Source organism: Chiloscyllium plagiosum, unplaced genomic scaffold (genome assembly GCF_037043375.1).
Source record: "Chiloscyllium plagiosum isolate Xiang-an unplaced genomic scaffold, Cpla_swu_hap1 HiC_scaffold_35, whole genome shotgun sequence".
Classification (NCBI taxonomy): Eukaryota; Metazoa; Chordata; class Chondrichthyes; order Orectolobiformes; family Hemiscylliidae; genus Chiloscyllium; species Chiloscyllium plagiosum.
Window position 1 is genome coordinate 59,419,193 of NW_028270173.1, and position 25,766 is coordinate 59,444,958.

The 25,766-nt window shown below is 44.1% G+C and overlaps 2 protein-coding genes across 4 annotated transcripts; both read left to right on the forward strand.

Moving 5' to 3' along the window:
- LOC122541199 (uncharacterized) lies at positions 1–25,253 on the forward strand. 3 transcript variants are annotated; one of them, XM_087978760.1, is made up of 3 exons: positions 1–191; positions 290–341; positions 22,761–25,253. In XM_087978760.1, the coding sequence occupies exon 3, from the start codon at positions 22,927–22,929 to the stop codon at positions 23,878–23,880; it is 954 nt and encodes a 317-aa protein (XP_087834886.1). In that variant the 5' UTR covers positions 1–191; positions 290–341; positions 22,761–22,926; the 3' UTR covers positions 23,881–25,253. The 3 variants fall into 3 exon arrangements, with proteins under 3 accessions (XP_087834886.1, XP_087834887.1, XP_087834885.1); XM_087978761.1 differs by lacking the exons at positions 1–191; positions 290–341 and adding an exon at positions 12,379–12,397; XM_087978759.1 differs by lacking the exons at positions 1–191; positions 290–341 and adding an exon at positions 19,008–19,238 and having other exon boundaries at positions 21,472–25,253.
- Positions 770–2,258, forward strand: LOC148141009 (transforming protein RhoA). The gene has a single exon (XM_087978795.1). The coding sequence runs from the start codon at positions 776–778 to the stop codon at positions 1,355–1,357; it is 582 nt and encodes a 193-aa protein (XP_087834921.1). The 5' UTR covers positions 770–775; the 3' UTR covers positions 1,358–2,258.
- Positions 25,254–25,766: the final 513 nt, after the last annotated feature.

The following is a 25,766-nucleotide window of genomic DNA, read 5'->3' on the forward strand; positions in this document are numbered from 1 at the left end:
GCGCGGGCGAGAACGGCAACGTTCGGCAGTTACCGGAGTCCTTTTCACTTTCTCTGTAATTTCAGCGGCAAGGTGAGGGGTTCGAGCTGTGGGCTTGGAGCTGAATCCTTGGTTGGTTTGGTCTCCAGGTACAGAGCATGGCAGGATGGAGTGCAACACAATCCTGGATTTTACATCTCAGACTTCTGGAGGTGCACACACACTTACACAGCTCATGGAGAACTATTGTGTACTATTCAGAGTCTGTTATTGTCAATGTGGGTAATTATTTTTTGTCCCCTGTTTTTAGGTCAGTTTCTCAGATTCGAAAAAAAATGGTCACATTAGGAGTTCCTGAAGTGGTGAGTCTGGCCTGAACCAATTCTGAAATGTTTATTAACCTAAGGGTAAAGTTGCAAAGATTAATAAACTTTAAAGAGGGCAGTTCATCACCCCTTCCTCAACGGTAACGAGGGTTGGGTATATATGCTGCATCAGCCTGCAGCACCCAAATTCCCATCACTGAATAAAATATCCTCAATTTGTGAAGACATGCATTTGAGACCTTGATGGAGATCTGTTTTAATCCTGTAGATCACCCCTGAACATGAGAAGGTGAGGTGCAATTGTCTGGGAGGTGCAAAGTATCTGGGGAGTTTTACTGATTTCCTGTTCAGTTGTGTGTGTGGGGAGCTGATCATTATCCTCTGGACACTGAATGATCAGTTCTCTGTGTGCGAGGATCTGGATGTTGCCTGTCTTTTCACCAGAAGATCCACACATTAAAAGTAATGTGATGGCTGCCATACGCAAAAAACTGGTTATAGTTGGTGATGGTGCCTGTGGGAAAACATGTCTACTCATCGTCTTCAGTAAAGATCAGTTTCCTGAGGTGTATGTTCCAACAGTTTTTGAAAATTATGTAGCAGATATTGAAGTGGATGGAAAACAGGTTGAACTGGCACTTTGGGACACGGCAGGACAGGAAGATTATGATCGGCTTAGGCCTCTCTCCTATCCAGATACAGACGTTATTCTAATGTGTTTTTCTATTGATAGCCCTGACAGTTTAGAAAATATCCCTGAGAAATGGACCCCAGAAGTGAAACACTTTTGCCCTAGTGTGCCAATTATTCTCGTCGGGAACAAAAAAGATCTGAGAAATGATGAGCACACACGGAGAGAATTGGCAAAAATGAAGCAGGAACCTGTAAAACCCGAAGAAGGCAAAGAGATGGTCACCAAGATTTGCGCATATGGATACATGGAATGCTCAGCAAAAACTAAAGATGGAGTGAGAGAAGTTTTTGAAATGGCCACACGGGCTGCCTTGCAAGCTAAGCGCCCGAGGCATAAGGCCTTTTGCAGTGTTCTATAAAGCAAAAATGCAAACCAAGTGCATCCTACCACACACTTACAGTCACTTGATTTCTAAAGAGAATCTTGAATTGATGTTTGTTAAACTTAGTATGATAGTGTCTTGATTATATTGGCCTCTCATTTATCTGTAATACTGTTCCTGACTATTCCATTTGCTATCAATATTTAAAAGCCAATCAAGGTTTTTATTTCCTAGCTCATTGGTGTGCTGATGTATAGCTCTGGTCAATTTTACAATATGCATGTATGCACCTAAACTTTGGTTAGCCATTATTGTAAGTTTTTTTTTGACCTATCTACTTTACATAATGAACAGGTGCAGCCTTATTGGTAGGAAATGGCACTCTGTCAGCCTGTATTTCTCAACATAGAACCAAACCAAGAAGTCAATTTGGCACCATTGTTTATAGATGTAGTTTAATTCAACTTTTGTATAATTGGATTTCATAACGCTAATACTGCAGCCTCCACTGAAATTTTTAAAAGTGTAATGGAAAAAAATAAAAGTTGAATTCATTTGTATAACAGCTTGGTAACTTTCTGACATTGATAACTGATGTAAACCAAATCGGGCTTTAACATACTTAAGTACAACGTGGAGATTTTAATTGGGGAAGGGCTAAGAGTTGGGGAAAGGCGGGAGTTCTCTCTTCGATCTCAGACACTTTGCTGATTAAATATGAGATGCTGTTCAGTTTGAGGAGTAAAGCTGGCTAGTAGCTCGGTAAACAGATTGGCATGGTCAACCACGCCATGCGTTCAATGCCTTCTATTTATCATATGTTAGTATATGTACTGCCTGCCTTTATGATTTGTTTTTAACATTGGAGATATATCTGAGGTTCTGAATGTACCTCACCTGCAGTTTAATAGGTGTGTTTTTTGGCTGTATCAGTAAATAGTTACCAGCAATACTAATAGCAAAATAAAAGCCGTTTTTTAAAAAAAAAAAAAAAAAAAAAAAGTGGGCGGCACGGTGGCACAGTGGTTAGCACTGCTGCCTCGCAGCGCCAGAGACCCGGGTTCAATTCCCGACTCAGGCGACTGACTGTGTGGAGTTTGCACGTTCTCCCCGTGTCTGCGTGGGTTTCCTCCGGGTGCTCCGGTTTCCTCCCACAGTCCAAAGATGTGCAGGTTAGGTGAATTGGCCATACTAAATTGCCCGTAGTGTTAGGTAAGGGGTAAATGTAGGGGTATGGGTGGGTTTCGCTTTGGCGGGTCGGTGTGGACTTGTTGGGCCGAAGGGCCTGTTTCCACACTGTAATCTAATCTAATCTAATCTAAAAAAAAAAAAAAAAAACATGGACCTTCAACTGTGAGGTTTGTCGTAAAGCTTCTGTGATGTGTTTGGGCCTCCTGATATATTAGGTCATTCACACTGGAGAAAAACCCTTCCAGTGTGGGGTTTGTGAAATGTCTTTCATCCAAATGGATGAGTTGGACTGAAGTGTCTCTTTCCGTGCTGTACATCTCTCAGACTCGATGACAATTGTCTGATCTCCTGTGGCATCAGAGGATTCTCACAAGAGAGAATGTGATGTTTATGACTGAGCCTTCACCCAGTTATTGACCCCTTTGGATCACTGAAGTGTTCGCATGTGGGAGAAGCAGTTCTTGTGTAAGTCTCACTTCAGTCCATCTTCAGATCATCCAGCTGACTTTTCCATTCGAAGATTGAGGCAGGGAGTGACAATTCAAATGCAATGTTTGTGACAAAGCCTTCATGCACTCTTCCAATTGACTGAACCACCAGCAGATCCACTTGGGTGAGAACCCATTCACGTATATATCAGGGATTTGACATATGTATCTCCAGGTCTACCAACATGCACATACATGAAAAGGTCAATTTAACCTTTGATCTGATAACCAAAGAACATCAGATGAAGACATCAATGTGTATAGAAGCTCCTGCATAAACTCAGCATCTTTCAGTGCAGTGTCAGGTACAAATCACTCACTGACTCTCACTCTGACCAAGAAGACCATCAGATACTCAGTGGTTAGAAATGCTTCAGCTTCTCATCAACCAGCACAAGTACCCAGGGGAGGAGCTATCCTTAGGTAGTAATGGAGGTACCTTAATTACCCTCAGTCTCTCTGGTCAATGGGAAGGGAAGAATCAGGCAGGAATTCTGTCATTGAGCCCAACTGGGAAGTCTGAGGAGGGGGAGCAGGATGTATCTCAGCTGTGACAGTCTCCATTGTCTCACAACATTCACTGTCTGGCTGTCCATGTGCTAAAAGGGACACTTGACCAGAGCACTAGAGGCCAGTAAGTGTCCATTGTCTGTCTTCCAGTTCAGTACCTTGGGGTTTGGAGGGAATGTGAGAGGACAACAGCTTGCATTTACATAGCACCTTAAAATAGTAAAATATCCCAAAATGTTTCATATAGACATTACCAGACAAAAACTAGCACTGAGATATGTTAGCATGTTTTGAGAAGATTTGTAGCTCAGGTTGAGGTTCTGGGTGTAGGCTTGCTCGCTGAGCTGGAAGGTTCATTTTCAAAAGTTTTGTCACCATACTAGGTAACATCTTCAGTGAGCCTCCAGATGAAGCATTGCTGGTGTTTCCTGCTTTCTATTTATATGTTTAGTCTTCCTAAATAGAAAGCAGGAAACACCAGCAGTGCTTTGTCTGAAAGCTCACTGAAGATATTACCTAGTATGGTGACGAAACATCTGAAAATGAACCTTCCAGCTCAGCGAGCAAACCTACGTCCAGAACAAAGATATGTAATAAGAGATAGTTATAAATGTCACTGAGTCTCTGGGAAGATTTCCTTGGATACATGAAGTGGGTGATTAAGGAGAATGTGTGTCAGGATTTTCCTTGTTGTGGACAAGAGAGAAAACTTCAGTAGTTTCTGCAGCATGATTTATCTCCTTGAAGATAGTTACAACTGTCCCATTCCTGAGATAGGAGAATTCCTCTTTTTGTCTAAATCAGTGGGATGTGTTCATACAGTCATGATGTGAGAAAACTTCCTCAGGGCTGTAGTCCTCAGCTGGAATACCATTGAGGCAAGCTTTATTGTTCCTCATCTGTTTAATTGCTTGTGGAGACTCTCCTATCAATACTGACTCACCCCTGGATTCTACCAATTGAACCTGGAGTACAGACTGGTGGATATCAGCTACCCTATAGATTCATGGTTGATAAGTTGTTCAAAATGTTCTTTCCAGTGTTAATGGATGGAATTGTCATCCTCGAGAAGAAAATCACAATCTTGTGAACCATTGTGATTTTGTCCATTTGATCTCAGTCTACAGTTGGCCCGGGAGACTTCAAAACCATTCACATTATAGGATTACAAAACATGTTCGATTTCTCAAGCTTTTTCTTTCCACCGCCTGTCCTTTGTCTTGAAGATTTGTGTTTGGAATTCAGCCTTGAGGAGTTGAAGTGTTGCCTCCTTGGGCTGTACTGCTAAACAATAAGTGCTGATGGTTTTTGTTCCAGGAGGTCACATTTTTTGAGGATCATGTTCACTGAGCCAGTCCTGGTATCATCCTATAAGACTGAATTTGGGTTTTACTTCTGACCATCAGTGTTGGCAGCAACTGAGGAGTTGTGTGTGTATAAAATATATGTTTAAGTTCATAAGCTTACAGAGTCTGAACGCACCTTAAACCCGATGTACTTTTTCAAGTGTTGCCACTACTATAATACAGGGAACATGGCAGCCAATTTGTTCACAGCAAGCTCTCTCAAACAGCAAATGGTTAACCATCAAAAAATCTGCTTTTGTAAAATTAAGTGTAGAATCCATATGGTTCAGGACATCAGGAATAAACTTGCCTGCTGTTGTATGAAGTAGTGTTGTGGGATCTTTTATATTTACCTGGGAGAACAGAAAGGACTGCAGTTTATCTCATCTGAAAGATGGTATCTCTTAACACTCCCTTAACTTGGTACAAGAATTTGGAGCTGATAGTCAATTTTACTATGAACTCTCAATCTTTGGGCTGACCTACCACTTAGAATGAAGTGATGGAAACAGAAGGAGTTTATGAATGAAGGATAGTTAATAAACTGAGCCAAGAAGTGTAGACTGTGTGGATTAACCCTCAAAGGCCACAGGTCTTCTATTGTTGACAGTGTGGCTGAAGTCCTTGGCTTCACCTTGATTGGAACTATGTCTCAGCTCAATTTGTTTAATCATTCAAGGGTTGTGGGCATCAGTCACAGGGCTGGCATTCACTCTCCATCCCTAATTTCCCTGGATGAGGTAGTGGTGAGTTGCTTTCTTGAACTGCTGGAGTTCTTAGGTTGTAAGGACATGTTTTTGCGAGAGCGTTTGAGTGTTTTTACCCAGCAACAGTGAAGGAACAGTGTTTTTGTTCCATGTCAGGGAGGCGTGTGGATTTTGAGGGGAACATGCAGGTGGTAGTGTTCCTGTGTAACTGTTGCTCTGATCCTTCTTGATGAATGGCCATTACACGCTCGGAAGGTTGTAATGATGCTGTGGCTTTCAAGAGGTTATTTTGTCCCAGTTTTTTTTTGAGAGGTTATAAGGCAGGGGTTATGAGCTATCTACTGAAGATCACTTGAGTCAACAGCTTGTGAGGCGTTGGTTTTTTTAAAAAGTTTGAACGACTGTGCGGCTAGTTCTCACAGACTAGGCTTTCTCGTCTTTTTTAGTTTTAAGGTTTAGTTTTAAACAGAAGCTCTTAGGATTTGGTAGCTTCAGTAAACTTCTCCGAGCTGCTGTTACTCTCTGAATCTTTTCTTGTGTTTCTTTCCCGGATTGGAGTACTCCATGTGAGAATCTGTGTCTGCCTTTTTCTTTTAGTCAAGAGGAGTGTTTATGGGATGTTAATATACTGAAACAGTTAATTCTGAATAGTTACTGTATTTATTATTCTGTTCAGTTTTCCAATAGAGTTAAGTAATTCTAAATGCCCCTTCATTTGGATGTATTTTAACTGCAGTGCTGAAATAAATTGTGTTTTGCTTAACGTCGAGTAGTTTTGACTAATCAATTGCATCAGGAACAGACACTTTACATTTGCCTTTAAAATAAGAAAATGTTGGAGTCTAGGCTTCCTTCTTAAAATAATTTGTGGGGATCAGATTTGATCCATAACAAGGTGTAACTGCAGGAGTGATGGCGATGACTGCCCCTTCGATCTTGAAATTTCTATATTGATCAGTAGTTCAGTGTCTTTGTGCTATATTTGAATATGAGTTTTTATAACCATTCAGCTGGATAAAAGTAAATTGCCATGTGTCAAAGGTCACATGATTATTAACTGAAATCAGAAGTTCATTCCTTGTTCTCAATATTATCTCCAGATGTTGCACAAATAAGTATACAAGTGACATTCCCATAAACAATGTTACTTCTTTATCACAATATCATCCATTTGGCCTCCTCAAGTTGTTTTCACGCACACATTGGAATGGATCACTCATGTCTGGAACAACCTGAGTACCAGGTGGGAAGTGGTGTCTCTCTCTCTCTCTCAGTGACACAGGAAGGATGAGTAGATTTTCAAATAATTGACTCTTACAGAACTAAATGATCAATATATTTGAACACTATCCTAATGGAATAATATGCCTGTTAACCTTGTTCTTATCACTGTAAAAAGGAATTCATGTTGAGTGTGAAAAGGTTGGGTCTTTACCTTAGTCTAACTTTAAAACAAAGGTGTGCTGTGAATATCCTGAGACAATTAATAATCAAATTCTTATCACCAAGGTAGTCTTCATTCTCCCACCAAACTGCGCCACTGTTTATTGAAACACAAAGGTGCTGCAAAATGAATGATGAAATTATCCTGTAGATGTTCACACATCATGAAGCCAGGTCAGTCAAAACATACAACCCTTAAATAAAACTGCTTCAGTTTATCTCTCAATTTTTAAAAAATTGCAAGAAAAATCCCTGATAAATATGCAGCTATCACAAGCAATTGGCTTGTGACCTGGAGCTTATATTATATCAGTTTTATAAGCGCAATCCAGCTGAATGACTTGAATGCATTCGGAATTTAAAATGTTAGTTACATTGCCTGTAAATTGAACATGTGATCTTTAACATTTGGTTTATTAAACATCAGCCAGGGAGCTGGTACCAACTACAGAAATGACCACAGCCCCAGATGAGAATAATGAGACTGGTGAGTTTCTGCTAATTGCACCTGTATGAGGCAATTCATTACATTACACTCGGGTATTTTTGGGTAGTCAGGCACCACCAGTTCAAGTCAAATTTATGACTCCAGTTTACATGCTGCAGCCAACAATTATTTTCAGAAAATTACAAGCCCATTGATAATAGCTGATTTCTGATGTGTCACAGTGATAAGGAAAAATCAGGAATTGTGTGCCTTCCATCAGTGGGCAGGTTATTAGACAAGATCCTGAGGAAGAGGATTTACATGTATTTGGAAAGGCAAGGATTGATTAGAGTCACAGAGATATACAGCATGGAAACAGACCCTTTGGTCCAACTTGTCCATGCCGACCAGATATCTGAGCCTAACCCAGTCCCATTTGCCAGCATTTGGCCCATATCTCCCAAACCCTTCCTATTCATATATCCATCTAGATGCCTTTTAATTGCTATAATTGTACCACCTTCAACCACTTCCTCTGGCATTTTATTCCATACAGGGACAGTCAACATGGCATTGTGCTTAGGAAACCGGGTCACACTAACTTAATTGAGTTTTTTGAAGAAGTAACAAAGAGGATTGATGAAGGCAGAGTGGTGGGTATGATCTATATGGACTTCAGCAAGGCATTTGTCGAGGTTCCGCATGGTAGACTGGTAAGCAAGGTTAGATCTCATGGAATACAGGAAGAACTAGCCATGGATGCAAAATTGGCTTGAAGGTAGGAGATAGAAGGTGGAGGGTTGCTTTTCAGACTGGAAGCCTGTGACCAGTGTGTGCACAAGGATTGGTGCTGGGTCCACTTCTTTTCATTGTTTATGTAGTAAGTTTGCAGATGACATCAAAATTGGCCGTGTAATGGACAGCCAAGAAGATTACATCAGAATACATCGGGATCTTGACCAGATGGGCCAATGGGCTGAGAGTGGCAGATGAAGTTTAATTTAGATAAATGTGAGGTGCTGCATTTTGGAAAGGTAAATCAGGGCAGAGATTATACACCTAATGGTAAGGTCCTAGGGAGTGTTGCTGAACAAAGAGACCTTGGAATGCAGGTTCATAATTCCTTGAAAGTGGAGTCACAGGTAGACAGGATAGTGAAGAAGGTGTTTGGTATGTTTTTCTTTATTGGTCAGTGCATTCAGAATAAGGGTTTGGAGGTCATGTTGTTGCTGTACAGGACATTGGTTTGGCCATTTTAGGAATATTGCGTTCAGTTCTGTTCTCCCTGCTATTGAATGGATGTTGTAAAATTTGAAAGGGTTCAGAGAAGATTTACAAAGAGATCGCCAGAGTTCAAGGGTTTGAGCTATAGGAAGAGGCTGAATAGAGTCATAGAGATGTACAGCATGAAAACAGACCCTTTGGTCCAACCCGTCCATGCTAACCAATCTAGTCCCACCTGCCAGCACCCGGCCCATATCCCTCCAAACCCTTCCTATTCATATACCCATCCAAATGCCTCTTAAATGTTGCAATTGTACCAGCCTCCACCACTTCCTCTGGCAGTTCATTCCATACACGTACCACCCTCTGTGTGAAAAAGTTGCCCCTCTCACCCTAAACCTATGCCCTCTAGTTCTAGACTCCCAGGGAAAAGACTTATTTACCCTATCCATGCTCCTCATAATGCTCCTCATGACCTCTATAAGGTCACCCCTCAGCCTCCGGCGCTCCAGGGAAAACAGCCCCAGCCTGTTCAGCCTCTCCCTATAGCTCAAATCCTCCAACCCTGGCAACATCCATGTAAATCTTTTCTGAACCCTTTCAAGTTTGACAACATCTTTCCGATAGGAAGGAGACCAGAACTGCATGCAATATTCCAACAGTGGCCTAACCAATGTCCTGTACAGCCGCAACATGACCTCCCAACTCCTGTACTCAATACTCTGAGCAATAAACGAAAGCATACCAAACGCCTCCTTCACTATCCTATCTACATGCGACTCCACTTTCAAGGAGCTATGAATCTGAATTCCAAGGTCTCTTTGTTCAGCAACACTCCCTCGGACCTTACTGCTAAGTGTATAAGTCCTGCTAAGTTTTGCTTTCCCAAAATGCAGCACCTTGCATTTATCTGAATTAAACTCCATCTGCCACTTGTCAGCCCATTGACCCATCTGGTCAAGATTCTGTTGTAATCTGAGGTAACCTTCTTCGCTGTCCACTACATCTCCAATTTTGGTGTCATCTGCAAACCTCTCAATTGTACCTCTTTTGCTCGCATCCACATAATTTATGTAAATGACAAAAAGTAGAGGACCCAGCACCGATCCTTGTGGCCTCCAGTGTGAAAAACACCCCTTCACCACCACCCGCTGCCAGTTCTGTATCCAAATGGCTAGTTCTCCCTGTCTTCCATGAGATCTAACCTTGCTAACCTTGTTGAACGACTTACTGAAGTCCTTGTAGATCGCATCTACTGCTCTGCCCTCATCAATCCTCTTGTTACTTCCTCAAAAAACTCAATTAAGTTTGTGAGACATGGTTTCCCACGCACCAAGCCATGATGACTATCCCTAATCAGTCCTTGCCTTTCCAAATACACATACATCCTGTACCTCAGGATTCCCTCCAACAACTTGCTGGCTGTGGCTATTTTCCCTAGAGCATCCCTGGAGGGGGGGGCCTTATAGAAATCTATAAAATCATGAGGGGCATAGACAGGGTGAATATTCAAGGTCTTTTCCCCAGGGTAGCAGAGTCTGAAACTAGAGGACATAGGTTTAGGGTGAGAGGGGAAAGATTTAAAAAGGACCTAAGCAGCAATGTTTTCACAGGGTTGTGCATATATGGAATAAACTGCCAGAGGAAGTAATGGAGGCTGGTACAATTACAACATTTAAAAGATGTCTGGAAGAGTATATGGAAGGGTTTAGAGGGATGTGGGCTAAATGCTGGCAAATGGGACGAGATTAATTTAGGATATCTGGTTGGCATGGATAGGTTGATTGAAGGGTTCGTTTCCATGCTGTACAGCTCTGTGACTCTTAAAAAGAGAAATAGTTAAATAAATTTATAGAGTAATAATTACGTTATTACCTCAATTTTGCAAGGAGTTTCTGATTTGAATCATTATTTATGCTAATTTAAAATAGTGTAGTTTCTATCCTTATGATACTGAAACCAAGATGAGTGGAAATTGCTCTTAGCCCCAATGCCTTGATTAAAATTTAACACAACACTTACTGGTGTTTTATAGAATAGCTGTTTTCCCAAGGTTCTGGCATTACACTCACATTGCACTAAAGGTCACATGAGGAGACTTTAAAGAGCTCCTTGAATAGAAAGCGATTCCCCTCCTTCATGTTGTCTGAGAATACTCCATATGAACCCACTCACACTAGATCGTCCATAATGTTTTCATTGTCAGGAACTCCGACATCACATCCATATTTTGTGAAGGTAAGAGAGCTGATGGCCAGCTGGTTAGTGACAAGGTTGATCCCTTTCTTCCCTGGCTAATGACTCAATTTCATCCAGCACAGAAAAGGAGGTATTGATTATTCATACCATGTCTCTCTATAGCAGCTCACTGAGAGAAGTGAGTGGGATGTTGAAGAACTGATCACAGTATTGGCCATATCTTGGGATTGCTGTATTTCAGATTGAGAGAGAGAGAAAATGGCCATTATCATTGCAGTGTACTGCACTCTGAACAATATCACTCAAACAAGGTTCCTGGGAGATGTGAATGGACTGGAACATTCTGGTAGAGGAAATGGATGAGATGAACACTTAGCCTCAGAAATTGATGTTGAAGGGAGCTGAATCTTTACAAGAGGCTCTTCTGGCATTGAACAGGGCAGAGATGTCAGTTGTCAACTCAATGTCAGACTCATAATGTGTTCCAAATCATTCTTTCTGTCGCAGATGACACCCCCAACTCCAGATCATACTTCAAACATGCCTCTGTTCCTCCTGTATCTCTCTGTCCTGCACGTAAGCTGATCCCATCAGTGCTTTGTATGCTGTGGGTAAAATACATCTGAGGATACATGCGTGAAGATATATGTCTGTACAGCTGAAGCATGCTATTCCCATACTAGAAATCTAGTCAAACGTGTACCAGGGGAACTGAGTCAGCAGCTGCAATAAGTGAGGTTTTATTCAGATGGAAGAACTGCAAGTTTAAACCTCCACCTGATCTGTTGTTCAATGTCCATTTCACAGATCAATTTCCAAGTTTCAGGAAACTCATGTAGCTCCAGAAATATTTGGATTGACTGTGAGAGACATCAATCAGAGAGCCCACCCACTTTGCCCATTGTCTCCTCTTCCTCTTCCAGAGCTGGTTCACTTCCTATAGGGACTGAAAACCAAGTGAGGAGATGGTGAGTGAAGGAGCAGCTTTTATACAAATTGTATCCCATAATATCCACACCAATCTTCAGGCAGTCTGACTATCCTGTGGGCAGTCAGGGGTGGAAATGTCCCTTATGCTGTGTGAGAAGATCCAGCTGAGAGAGCTGTTTACTCGGTGCTTTGTGCTGAACTGTGTGACTGGAGCTGTGTGTTAGATATTGTGTTTATTGGAAACATGTCCCTCTGATTTCCAGGCTGAGTTTTGTAGATGGCTGATTCCTAAATTGAGAAGGTGAGGGGTTATCATCTGGGAGGTGCTGAGTGTCTGCAGACTCTTCATACCCGGCTTTGTTTTGGGAGCCGGGTATTATCCTGTGGACAGTGAAAGGCCAGTTCTGTGAGTTGGGATTTGGATGCTGCCTGTTTTTTTTTTTCAGATCCATGCAAGCTCACTCAATATCTATACACTCCTCACGACAGATGTAAAAGGAAGACTTGCATTTATATAGAGCTTTCCAGAACAACCTGATGTCCTGAAGGTTTTTTTTTTAAGGAAAACTGGCAGCCAAATGTGCACATAGGAAAATCCCACAAACAGCAATGTAAGTTTCATTAATCTCTTTATTTTAGCTTAGCTGGCTAGAGGTCTGGAGTCAACACCAGTGTAACAGTCAGGCTCTCACTTGATGGACTCTCATTGGATCTCTGTATATAGCATAAAAACAATACAGTTTATAGCCTTCATACCTATCAACCAATACTTTTCACGAGTCATAAGCAGATAAGCAATGCGGTTATCAATGCTCCATTGAGTAAAGGACGTTGCGCAAGCCATGGTTGGAGGGGTGGTTAAGCAAAAGCAGCTGCAAATCTTCAGCTAGTTGCAGACACAGACACACATAGTTTCAAAATTTATGGTACTTTTTTTTCAGCAAAACCTTTAACTATTGCTTCTGCAATACTCTCATTTCCTCCTTTTGATCATTTCATGATAACACAGAATATTGCTAAAGCCTTTAACTACAGCAATTGGCTATCAGTGGCTACAAGCATCTTAAGACAAGAATGCAGGCAATGACAATAAGTATTATAATCCTGAAATGTAACAACATGCCCCAAAATTTCCAGCCATGCTTTATGGTGACATATAACTGGAATGGTCAGTCGTATAAGGATTGACCCAAGGCCAGGAGAAAGTGAGGTCTGCAGATGCTGGAGATCAAAGTTGAAACTTTATTGCTGGAACAGCACAGCAGGTCAGGCAGCATCCAGGGAACAGGAGATTCGACGTTTCGGGCACAGGCCCTTCTTCAGGAATGAGCAGAGAGTGTTCAGCAGGAGAAGATAAAAGGTAGGGAGGAGGGACTTGGAGGAGGGGCGTTGGAAATGTGATAGGTGGAAAGAGGTCAAGGTGAGGGTGATAGGTCGGAGTAGGATGGAGGCGGAGAGGTCAAGAAGAAGACTGCAGGTCAGGAAGGCGGTGCCGGGCTGGAGGGATCCGGCTGAGACAAGGTGGGGGGAGGGGGGATGAAGAAACTGGTGAAGTCCAAGTTCATCCCCTGCGGTTGGAGGGTTCCCAGTCGGAAGATAAGACGCTCCTCCTCCGACCGTCGGGTTGTTGTGGTTTGGCGGTGGATGAGTCCAATGACCTGCATATCCTCGGTGGAGTGGGAGGGGGAGTTGAAATGCTGTGCTACAGGTTGGTTGGGTTGGTTCGTCCGGGTGGCCCAGAGGTGCTCTCTGAATCGCTCCGCAAGTAGGCGGCCTGTCTCCCCAATGTAGAGGAGGCCACACCGGCTGCAACGGATGCAGTAGATGATGTGGGTGGAGGTGCAGGTGAATCTGTGGCGGATAGGGAAGTTTCCTTTGGGGCCTTGGAGAGAAGTGAGGGGGGAGGTGTGGGCGCAAGTGTTGCACCTCCTGCGGTTGCAAGGGAAGGTGCCGGGAGTGGAGGTTGGGTCGGTGGGGGGTGTGGATCTGACAAGGGAGTCGCGGAGGGAGTGGTCTCTACGGAAAGCTGATAGGGGAGGAGAGGGAAATATATCCTTGGTGCTGGGGTCTGTTTGGAGGTGGCGGAAGTGACGGCGGATGATGCGCTGTACATGGAGATTGGTGGGGTGGTAGGTGAGGACCAGTGGGGTTCTGTCCTGGTGGCGGTTGGAGGGGCGGGGCTCAAGGGCGGAGGAGCGGGAAGTGGAGGAGATGCGGTGGAGGGCACCGTCGACCACGTCGGGGGGGAAATTGCGGTCCTTGAAGAAGGAGGCCATCTGTGTTGTACGTATTTTGAACTGGTCCTCCTGGGAGCAGATGCGGCGGAGACGAAGGAATTGGGAGAATGGGATGGCGTTTTTACAGGGGGCAGGATGGGAGGAGGTGTAGTCCAGGTAGCTGTGGGAGTCGGTTGGTTTGTAGTAGATGTCCGTGTTGATTCGGTCGCCTGAGATAGAAACAGAAAGGTCTAGGAAGGGGAGGGAGGAGTCCGAGACTGTCCAGGTGAATTTGAGGTTGGGGTGGAAGGTGTTAGTGTAGTGGATGAACTGTTCAACCAGTGGGAGCACGAGGTAGCGCCGATACAGTCATCAATGTAGCGAAGGAAAAGATAGGGGGTGGGGCCAGTGTAGTTGCGGAAGATGGATTGTTCCACATACCCTACGAAGAGGCAGGCATAGCTGGGGCCCATGCGGGTGCCCATGGCTACTCCTTTTGTTTGGAGAAAGTGGGAGGATTGGAAAGAAAAGTTGTTCAGGGTGAGGACCAGTTCGGTCAGTCGAAGGAGGGTGTCGGTGTAAGGGTACTGGGTGGTACGGCGGGAAAGGAAGAAGCGGAGTGCTTTGAGTCCTTCGTGATGGGGGATGGAGGTGTACAGGGACTGGATGTCCATGGTGAAGATGAGGCGTTGGGGACCGGGGAAGCGGAAATCCTGGAGGAGATGGAGGGCGTGGGTGGTGTCACGAACGTAGGTGGGGAGTTCTTGGACTAATGGGGACAGGACCGTGTCGAGGTATGCCGAGATGAGTTCGGTTGGGCAGGAGCAGGCTGAGACGATGGGTCGTCCGGGGCAGTCAGGTTTGTGGATTTTGGGCAGGAGGTAGAAATGGGCGGTGCGGGGTTGTGGGACTATGAGGTTGGAGGCGGTGGATGGGAGGTCCCCTGAGGTGATGAGGTTGTGGATGGTCTGGGAGATGATGGTTTGGTGGTGGGGGGTGGGGTCATGGTCAAGGGGACGGTAGGAGGAGGTATCTGCGAGCTGGCGTTTGGCCTCAGCGGTGTAAAGGTCAGTGCGCCAAACTACTACTGCACCTCCCTTGTCAGCTGGTTTGATGGTGAGGTTGGGGTTGGAACGGAGGGAGTGGAGGGCTGCGCGTTCCGAGGGTGAGAGGTTGGAGTGGGTGGGAGGGGTGGGGGAGTTCAGGTAGCGGTTAATATCGCGGCGGCAGTTTGCTATGAAGAGGTCGAGGGCAGGTAGGAGGCCAGCACGGGGTGTCCAGGTGGACGGGGTGTGTTGGAGGTGGGAGAAGGGGTCGTCAGAGGGTGGGCGAGAGTCTTGATTGAAGAAGAAGGCACGGAGGCGAAGGCGGCGGAAGAATTGTTCGGTGTCACTCCGTGTATTGAATTCATTGACCCGAGAACGTGTGGCCAGGGCTTGCAGGAAGCTGTTTTTCAATTCAGTAAATGCAGTCAACTGTTCAGTTGTTAACGTAAAGTTGGTGGGGGGGGGAGGCATTGGAGGACGCCAATGGTTTGAGTAGGCGGGTGTGGATAGCAATGTTCAGTATCCATTGTCTACAGAAATTCAGTAGCCCAAAAAAAGGCACACATCTGCTTAGGAGTTGTAGGTAGCAGAGTATTGGCAATGGGTCATATTCAATCCTTTGTTAACTTCCGTTCTTCCACGAAGAGTACAACTCCCAGAAACTGAACCTCATCCTGGGAGCGTTTTGCCTTGTGTGGTGGGACGACATATCCTAGGGAGTACAGAGGTATCAGTTTCGCAGGTGGATGCGCTGTTGCTGACGACAAGCAAATCATCCACGTGAGGCGGCACGGTGGCTCAGTGGTTAGCACAGCTGCCTTACAGCGCCAGGGACCTGAGTTCGATTCCACCCTCGGGCGACCGTCTGTGTGGAGTTTGCACATTCTCCCCGTGTCTGCGTGGGTTTCCTCCAGGTGCTCCGGTTTCCTCCCACAGTCGCAAAGATGTGTAGGTTAGGTGAATTGGCTATATTAAATTGCCCATAGTGTTAGGTGCATTCGGCAGGGATAAATACAGGGTATGGGAATGGGTCTGGGTGGGTTACTCTTCAGATGGTCAGTGTGGACTTGTTGGACCTAAGGGCCTGTTTCCATACTATAGATAATCTAATCTAACTGTGCTATTGTCAATCTCTGTGGGAGTTCCAAGGTCTGTAGTTGTTTTTGCAGACCATCCAGAAACAATGGGGGTGTGGACAAAACCCTGGGGCAGCCAGGTCCAAGTATACTGCTGGCCTTGGTATGTAAAGGCAAACAGGTATCGAGAGTTCAAGTGTAACAGTACGGTGAAGATCAAACAACAAACCATTCCCAATGATTGCATCCCAACTCCCCAGATTTGTGTCTGCACTTCAGTACTTTACTAATATTTACAGGTTGTTGTAAGGCTCATTCTAATGATTGAATCAAAAGGTTTGTTTGGGCATTAGCGTTGGAAAATCTCTCTTCTAACACACCATGACTTTGAACTGGTCCCCGCTGATCATAGTCACCCATTTGTTCCTGCCATTTAGTCACTTCCTCAGGTGATAAAATCATACAGCACAGTGCAAACAGATCTTGGGAGGGTGGCATTATACATTTGAACCATCCTTTGGACATAGTGGGCGAATTGGGCTGGTTTTTCCTTATGATCTGGAGCTTGGTTCATTATCATTTCTTGGGGCTTCCAAGGGACATAAACTCCAATTGTTGGATCCTTACTATCATCAGCGACTCTGGGATTTGGTAACTGTCACATTGGACACTGCAGTTTGGAGTCCACTAACCCAGGTACACTGATGGTATCTGTCTTCTGGGATTCATTTTTATCCATTCAGCCACACTGGATCTCTTGGGAGCCTGGTATGGTGGTGGGGGTAGTGTAGTAGTAGTAGATGGGTCTACAGGAAGTAGACCTGTAGATCTAAGATAACATCCCCATTCCTCATCTCTATCAGTATCATCCCCCTCTTCAAATAGGGTCAGTATGCCAGAAAGAGGCTCGGGATCCCTGGTAGAACTTAGATTCTCTTGACAGAGCTGCTGCTTTAATCCTTCCTGTTTTTTCTATATCATCCTTGGTCTCTTGACTTTTTTTTTTCTGTTCCCTTTTTTACCTTCTGTCTACCCACTTGCACTCAGCTTTTAATGTCTTCCAACTTTTGGGAGTTCTATCTGCTGTACATACCCCTAATCCCTCTATACTGACCAATAAAGTATCTTTCCATTTTCTATCAGCTTTATCCTTCCATTCCTTAATTAATGATGATTTTGAGGAGCTGGTGTTGGACTGGGGTGTACAAAGTTAAAAATCACACAACACCAGGTTATAGTCCAACAGGTTTAATTGGAAGCACACTGGCTTTCGGAGCGTCGCTCCTTCAGCAGGTGGTAGTCGAACCCGATGAAGGAGCGATGCTCCGAAAGCTAGTGCTTCCAATTAAACCTGTTGGACTATAACCTAGTGTTGTGTGATTTTTAACTTAATTAATGATATCCACTTTTTTCCACAATTTTTCTTCCAAACTAGATTTACCGCCAACTCATAAGAGGGCACATCCCAGATCCTGTCCAGGGGCCAAATTGTGTTCCCTAATCGTTTGTTAAGTGCAGCACTTCATTTCCATAAATCATTTTCCTGACCAGGTATTCTGTCTCATACTCTGAAGAAGAGTCCTCTTTCCAGCTACATCGAGGGATTGTCCAATTATACTACTTTGCTGTACTAGAAATAAATTTCAATATCGTAGAGGTAAGGAATTTACCGGGTCTGCCCTCCTCCTTCCATTATATCATAATTTCAACCAGCCATATTTAAAGGAGGCAGCTCTCTATACCAAATCCGTCAGGTAGTGGCAATCATGTCCTTGAGCGTGGTCCCCCGTCCTGACTTTTTCTCTCAAGCACAGTACAGAATAGCCAATGTCACCCTACAGCAATCTAGACAATGTCTTTTTTTAAAAAAGTTTCTTATCTTATAATCCTGGTCCAGGTGGTTCGTTGGATCCCTTTAAGGTACCAGTCTCACTGGGCAAAGGGTAGATTATCTATCTGAACATAATAAGTGGTCTGAGGTAAAATACCTCTGGGCGCCCTAGCCCTCACATTATATTATACTTGATTCAAACTCTCGGTCACTTATTCAGCCCAGAGAAATGGTTCCTATGTTGGGTTCAGAGTCATGGCACCAAAATGTTGACTCACAAAGTTCCGGACCACACAAAAAAGTTTCATTAACCTCTTTATTTTAGCTTTGGTCCGGAGTGAACGTCAGAGGAACAGTCAAGCTCTCACTTGACGGACTCTCGTCAGACCTCTGTGTATGGCATAAAAGCAGTCCAGTTTATAACCCTGATATCTCTCAATCCATACTGTTCACATGAGTCATTAGCAGATAACCAATGTGATTAACGATGCTTCATTGTATAGAGGAGGCAGCCCAAGTCATGGGTGGAGAGTTGGTTAAGCAAGAACAGCTGCAAGCCTTCAGCTAGTCAGACATACATTGTTTCCAAATTTATAGTACATTGTTGTTTCAGGAAAACTTTTAACTATTGCTTGCCCCCAATCCTCTATCAGGTAGGTGCGGAGTATTCTATAAATAGTAGGCAATCAAGGGGACTTGGGGATCCATATATCATGAAATTGTCATAAGTAGGTACAGAAATCAATCAAGAAAGACAAATGAAATAGTGGCCTTTATATCAAAAAGAAAAGAATACAAGGAGATAGAATTATGTTACAGTGATACAAAGCTCTGGTTTGGCCACACCCGCAATGTTGAGAGCAGTCCTCAGCAACTCACCAGAGGAAGGAGATAGTGGCCTTGATGGGAATGCAGGGTAAATTTACTAGAAAGATCTGGATTGCAAGAATTAAATTATAAGGAGAGATTAAACAAAATAGGGTTATATACACAGATGTTTGTAAGCTGAGGGACAATCTGATGAATGTTTTTAAATTTACTGAACACAGGAACTGAGGCAGCAATTGCAATGACAAGTCTAAATCCCCACCTGATCTGCTGCTCAAAAGTCACCTCAATTTCCCTGGTCAGTTTCCCAAGTTTCAAGGAACTCATGTTGCTCCTGAATTATTTGGATTGACTGTGAGAGACCTGAATTAGAGAACCCACCACTCTATTGTCTCCTCTTCCTCTTCCAGAGCTAGTTCACTTCCAATAGGGACTGAAAACCAAGTGAGGAGATGGTGAGTGAAGGAGCAGCTTTTATACAAATTGTATCCCATAATATCCACACCAATCTTCAGGCAGTCTGACTATCCTATGGGCAATCAGAGGTGGAAATTTCCCTTATGGGCGGCACGGTGGCACAGTGGTTAGCACTGCTGCCTCACAGCGTCAGAGACCCGGGTTCAATTCCCGCCTCAGGTGACTGACTGTGGAGTTTGCACGTTCTCCCCGTGTCTGCGTGGGTTTCCTCCCACCATCCAAAGATGTGCTGGGTCAGGTGAATTGGCCATACTAAATTGCCTGTAGTGTTAGGTAAGGGATAAATGTAGGGGTATGGGTGGGTTTCGCTTCGGCGGGTCGGTGTGGACTTGTTGGGCCGAAGGGCCTGTTTCCACACTGTAATCTAATCTAATCTAAATCTTATGCTGTGTGAGAAGATCCAGCTGAGAGAGCTGTTTACTCGGTGCTTTGTGCTGCTTGGAGCTGTGTTGGATACTGAATGTGTTTATTGGAAGTATTTCCATTCTGATTTACATGTTGAGTTTTGTTGGTGGCTGATTCCTGAATTTGAGAAGGCGAGGTGCCGTTATTGGTAGGTGTTGAGTGTCTGAGGATTCTTCCTGATTGTGTGTGTTTTGGGAGCTGTTTATTATCCTGTGGACAGTGAAAGGTCAGTTCTGTGTGTTGGGATTGGGATACTGCCTGTCTTTTCAGATCCATGCAAGCTCACTCAATATCGATAGCCTCCTCAGGGGAGAAGTAAACAGAAGACATAAATTTATATAGAGCTTTTCAGAACAACCTGATGTCCTGAAGGGTTTTTTTGAGGAAAACTGGCAGCCAAGTCTGCACATAGCAAACTCCCACAAACAGTAATGTGATAATATCCAGACAACGATTTTTTTTAATGGTATTGATTCATGATTACTGTTGGCCAGGACACCAGGGATAACTCCCCTGTTATTCAAAATCATGCTGTGGTTTCTTTTACCCTCATCTTGGAAAGAAGGGAGGGGCCTCATTTGAGATGTCACCTGAAAGACAGCTCCTCTATCAATGCAGCTCTACCATATTTCTTTTGTGTTGGACTATGCTGGGACTGTGTCTGATTCGATGAAGCATTCTCTGTCGTTTCCCAATGTTGGTCAGGAACACCACAAAGAGAAAGATGTGTGAGATTCACTTTCAGGAGAGGCCAGTGTTGCTCTACCTAAGCTTATTTGTGGTTTGAACTCTCATCCATACCTTGTGGGCTCCAGACTCAAGTAGTCCAATGCTCTCCTCATTGCTCCTACTCTAGCTGTTTTGCTCCTTGTACTGTTGCTCCTCCCCACTGTGGGAGGAGTTGGGTTCAGGCTGGGAACCACAATTTTAGGGGCCCTCTTGGGACACAGTGGTAGTGTCTCTACCTCTGGACCAGGAGTCCCACCTGTTCCAGAGGTGTGTAATGACAAAATAGGTGAAACAAAAAGATCATTGGCTTAGGGCACAAGGAGGGGCGGTACTGCCAGTTGCATTTGTGCAAGAGCTACTTGGTCAATCCCACTCGTTCAACTTCTCTCTCTGTGGCCTGCACGGTATTTTTCTTCAAATAAATTCTACAGTTTTCTTTTGAAGCTTTTCAAGTGAATCAATCTTCACCTTCTATCAGGCTGTGCATTCCAGATCATGACCACTCACCATATAAAAACGTTTTCATTCGCATCTTTTCATTTGTTAATCATTTCTGTTCTCTGCCTCCTGTGACAATGCAAAACATAAGCTCAGGGTATAACAGCTCACTTCCTGTTAAGGTAAATTATACTCTCCACAATTCAGTGTTGAGTACTATAACTTCAAAGCATGACATGGGGTTTCGATTTTTCTGACATCCTCACTTTCACTTTGAACTCATTGACTTCAGCACTGCCTTACAAACGGCTACCCACTGTAAGGTAGTTGTCTTAAAGTAGAGACTTTTAATGCTCAGTTACAGGTTGTTGGTTCTCTGTGGCCTGTATTTTGTTTTAATGCAGAGGATGAGGTAGGCGGTTTGTCATGGGGCAGAACTGAACAGTCATGGGGTGGACCTGTCAGTTTATAGTGTCCTGTTTACTCAAGTCAAACCTGCAGTATGTTCTAAACAAAAACAGAAATTGCTTCCAATTGCACTGCATCTGTGGAGAGAAATCAGTTACTGTTTCAAGTCAAGTGATCCTTCAGAACTGTCACTGAACTTGAAACATTGACTCTGTGTTTTTCTCTCTGCAGATTTTGCCAGACCTGCTGAGTTCATGGAATTCCTACAATGAGTAAAGAGGCCATTCGGCTTATTGAGACTGCATTTATCTTCCAAAGAGCATCCCATCCAACCTAACTGCTTGCTTCCCTCATCATGATCCAGTCTTCATCAATGAAATAAAGGGAAGAATTGAGTATGATTGAAATCGATGGTAAAGCCATTTGTGGTGATGTATGAGTTGGAGAGGTAGTGAAGTATCACCAGTGAGGTAGTAGTAAAATGCAGAGGGCCAGAAGGGTTAGCATTATGGGATGATGGGATTGGTGAGAATGGGCATAATAGATCCGATTACTTAGAGTGTGGAAACAGGCCCTTCGGCCCAACAAATCCACACCGACTTTCCGAAGAGTAACCCACCCAGACCCATTCCCCTACACCTAACGCTACGGACAATTCAGCATGGCCAATTCACCTAACCTGCACACTTTTGGAATGTGGGAGGAAACCAGAGCACCTGGAGGAAACCCATGCAGACACTGGGAGAATGTGCAAACTCCACGCAGACAGACAGTTGCCTGAGGCGGGAATTGAACCCGGGTCTCTGGAGCTGTGAGGCAGCAATGCTAACCATTGTGCCACCATGCTGCCCTTATATTGAGACATGTATTCTGTGAACCTTGGGTGAGAGGCATATGCAGTGGCAGAGTTAGATTGACTGGTGATTCTGCGAGTGTGAAGTGTTGAGAGAAGATGGAGACACTTAACCTTGGGGAGCTGAGAAGAACAATGATGTTTCTCCTGCAGTGCTGGATATTCCGTTGGACACCAGGATGCCTCATCAACCTCTACTACAATTTGTGTCCTGGCGGGCTTGGGCTGGTGCTGTGGCTCCTATGGTAGACCCCAGGTAAAAGGACTGTCATCCTCTCTGCCAACCCAACCACAAAGACCCCCAGGTACCTGTCTGTCATGCAGGAACAAGATTCCTTTCCTCTGGTGATAACGGTCAAACTCCAGAGAGTAAAGGACAGCTTCTGGTTGCAGTGACTGAGGTGGTATGAAACAACTTTTGATAGGGCACCAGCGGTATAAACTCTGAAGGCCATGGTACTGGTGAGCACTTTCGAATCTCTGGTCATGTGACTCCTTGAGCCAGGCACCCAAGAATTCAGTTCCACTATTACTGAGCAGATGAGAAGCTGATTGTGAGAGAAAAGGCTCTCTGAAGTCAGATCAGAAGCCATGATTCTCACTTGACAAAACCCTTCCATTGACAATGTAGCAAAAGTACCCTCACTTTCATTTTTCTGTTTTACAGAACAATTGCACAGTACTCCAACGGAGAATACAGGGAGGATATACATTGCAGGTAGATCCTGACCATTCCCCAAGTAACAACTGCACAAGTATTGGAAGACATCCAGTCTCTTCACAGCATTGCTCAACACTGAAGGTTGGGCACTGTAACCAATATTTGGCAGTCGATGCTTACGAAACACCAAAGTATCCATCACAGGAAGAAACCTTTCATGTGTGAGGTGTGCAACAAATCATACTCCAAGCCATCGCACCTCCGCATACACCAATACATTCACACAGGGGAGAAACTGTTCAAATGTGAAGTTTGTGATAAAGCTTTTGCAACGTCCACAACCTTTCTGTCCCACCAACATATTCACACAGGAGAAAAGCCGTTCACTTGTTGCGTGTGTGAAAAATCATTCACGCAGACGGCACATCTCCGACTGCATCAATGCATTCACATTGTGGAGAAACCATTCACATGTGAGATCTGTGACAAATCATTCTCACATTCATCTCACCTTCGCTTACACCAACGCATTCATACTGGGGGAAAACCATTCATATGTGAAGTGTATGACAAATCATTCTCAGCATCATCGTCCCTTCACAAACATCGACACATTCACACGGGAAAAACCTCGTGTGTGAGCAGTGTAATAAATCATACGCACGATCATCTGGTCTTTGTGCACACGAACATTTGCACACTTGGGAAAAAAAACATTTGTGAGGTCTGTGACAAATCGATGCCACAGTCATCAGGTCTTCATAGACACGAACGTTTGCACGCTGGGGACAAACCATTGAAATGTGAGATCTGTGACAAATCATTCTCGTATTCTTCTCAGCTTCGCATTCACCAATGCATTCATACTGGGGAGAAACCTTTCACATGTGAAGTGTGTGACATATCATTCTCAGACTCATCGATCCTCCGCAAACATCAACGCTTTCACATAGGGCACAAACGATTCACATGTGATCAGTGTAATACATCATTTTTGCGGTCATCTGGTTTTCGAGCACACAAACGTTTGCACACTGGGGAGCAACCATTCCAATGTGAGATTTGTGAGGAGGCTGTTGCCGTATTTAGCAGTTGCCTGAGACATCAGAAGGTTCATGATAATTAGAAAGCCTTAAAAGGAGAGATGTGTGTTAAAACTTTCACAAGATAATGCAGCCTGGCAGTACATCTGAAGCTGCACACAGGAAAATAAATCTTGTGGCTTAAATTTCAACAAAGGTTTTGTGACATCTTGGGGCATTCTCAAACCAGAAGATTCACATGGGGCAAATCTTCCACTGTAGGGTGTGTGAGACCAGTCATTCTGGTGGTCATAGAACCTCTTGATCCACCAAATCATTGCTATGAATCAGAGGATCCACACAAGAAAGGATCTCTCCACATGCGAGTTTTGTGATAATCTTATATGTCTTGAAGTACCATGTGATTGTCAGAGAGTCGAAACTCTTCAAGTATGATGTTTGTGAAAAGTGTTATCCTGTCAAAGATCCAGACTTTCACAATAAAATGCGTTAACTTCTTTCCGAGCTTCTTGTCAACAAGATTGAATTGCTGACGTCTGTTGAATGATAGACTATCTTTCAGACAGACTTAGTTCAAATGTGAAGTCAGTCAGATGTAGTTTTTTGAATGGCGATAACACTCTCACAATCCGAAATCTGAACTGTTAAAGATGTTGTTTTCTGAAACTTTGTGAGATTTCTGCAAAAATATAGACCAGCTCCAGAATAGTGGTTGATTGTCTAGATTCAGTCTCTCCTCCATGCGATCTTCAAACTCTCCAGTGGTCCCTGGATGACTTTTGAAGGGTCTGGGGAAAAGCGACCCATAGGAAGGACAAAGAATAAGTGAGGTGGTCCTTGGTCCTCAAGTCCAACCGTGAAACAAAATCATCATGGGTTCATATTGTGAGTGTGATGTGACCAGTACCAAGAGCCAACTGGAAGCAGTTTGTGAAGAATTGGTAACATGATTAACAGTCAATGGGAAATGCACTGGATTTTAGCCAGGATGCCCCTGCTTAACTCAGCTAGGAAGTGAACAGTGACATGAAGCGGGTTTAGAAACAGATTCAGATTCCTCCAGTCATTCCAGAGAAGAAGGTGGCCCAAGGCTCGCCCCGTTGAAAACAAGCCAAGCTAAAGTTAAATCTGAAGAAACAAAGAATAACAATGGGGTGGTCACGGTCACACATGGATATTCCAAATTTCTTCAATCATAAGCCAACAGCTCCTGAGAAAATTTATAAATGGTCCAAAGACTAGGGCAGCACGGTGGCACAGTGGTTAGCACTGCTGCCTCACAGCGCCAGAGACCCGGGTTCAATTCCCACCTCAGGCAACTGTCTGTGTGGAGTTTACACATTCTACCTCAGGCAACTGTCTGTGTGGAGTTTACACATTCTACCTGTGTCTGCGTGGGTTTCCTCTGGGTGTTCTGATTTCCACTCACAGTCCAAAGATGTGCAGGTTAGGTGAATTGGCCATGCTAAAATTGCCCGTAGTGTTAGGTGTAGGGTAATGGGTCTGGGTGGGTTGCTCTTTGGAGGGTCGGTGTGGACTTGTTGGGCCGAAGGGCCTGTTTCCACACTGTAAGTAATCTAAATCTAAACTACCACTTCTGAAAAGGGAGAGTTGAAAATATGGGAACGTTTGAAAGACCCCAACCATTGGGTGGGGTTCCGACTCTGACTATATTTTTACCTAGCTGAGAAGAGAGGATATTGGATAGGAGGGTACAAGAGGTCCTATGGAATGATGAGCAACAGATAGAGGCCAGACGGGAAAAGATAAAACATTGGTTATAGGAATTCGGACTGTAAAGTCAGAGTGAGGGAAATTTGCAGCCTGTCAGCACACAGGAACCTGAAGAAGTATTGGAATTCGACGAGTATTTTCAAAGTGTTTAGTTAGAGCACCCAGGGATCAGTAAGGGGGGGACTTGAGGAAATGGATACGAGTAGCATTGGTCCCCTGAGAGCTGTTTCTGTAG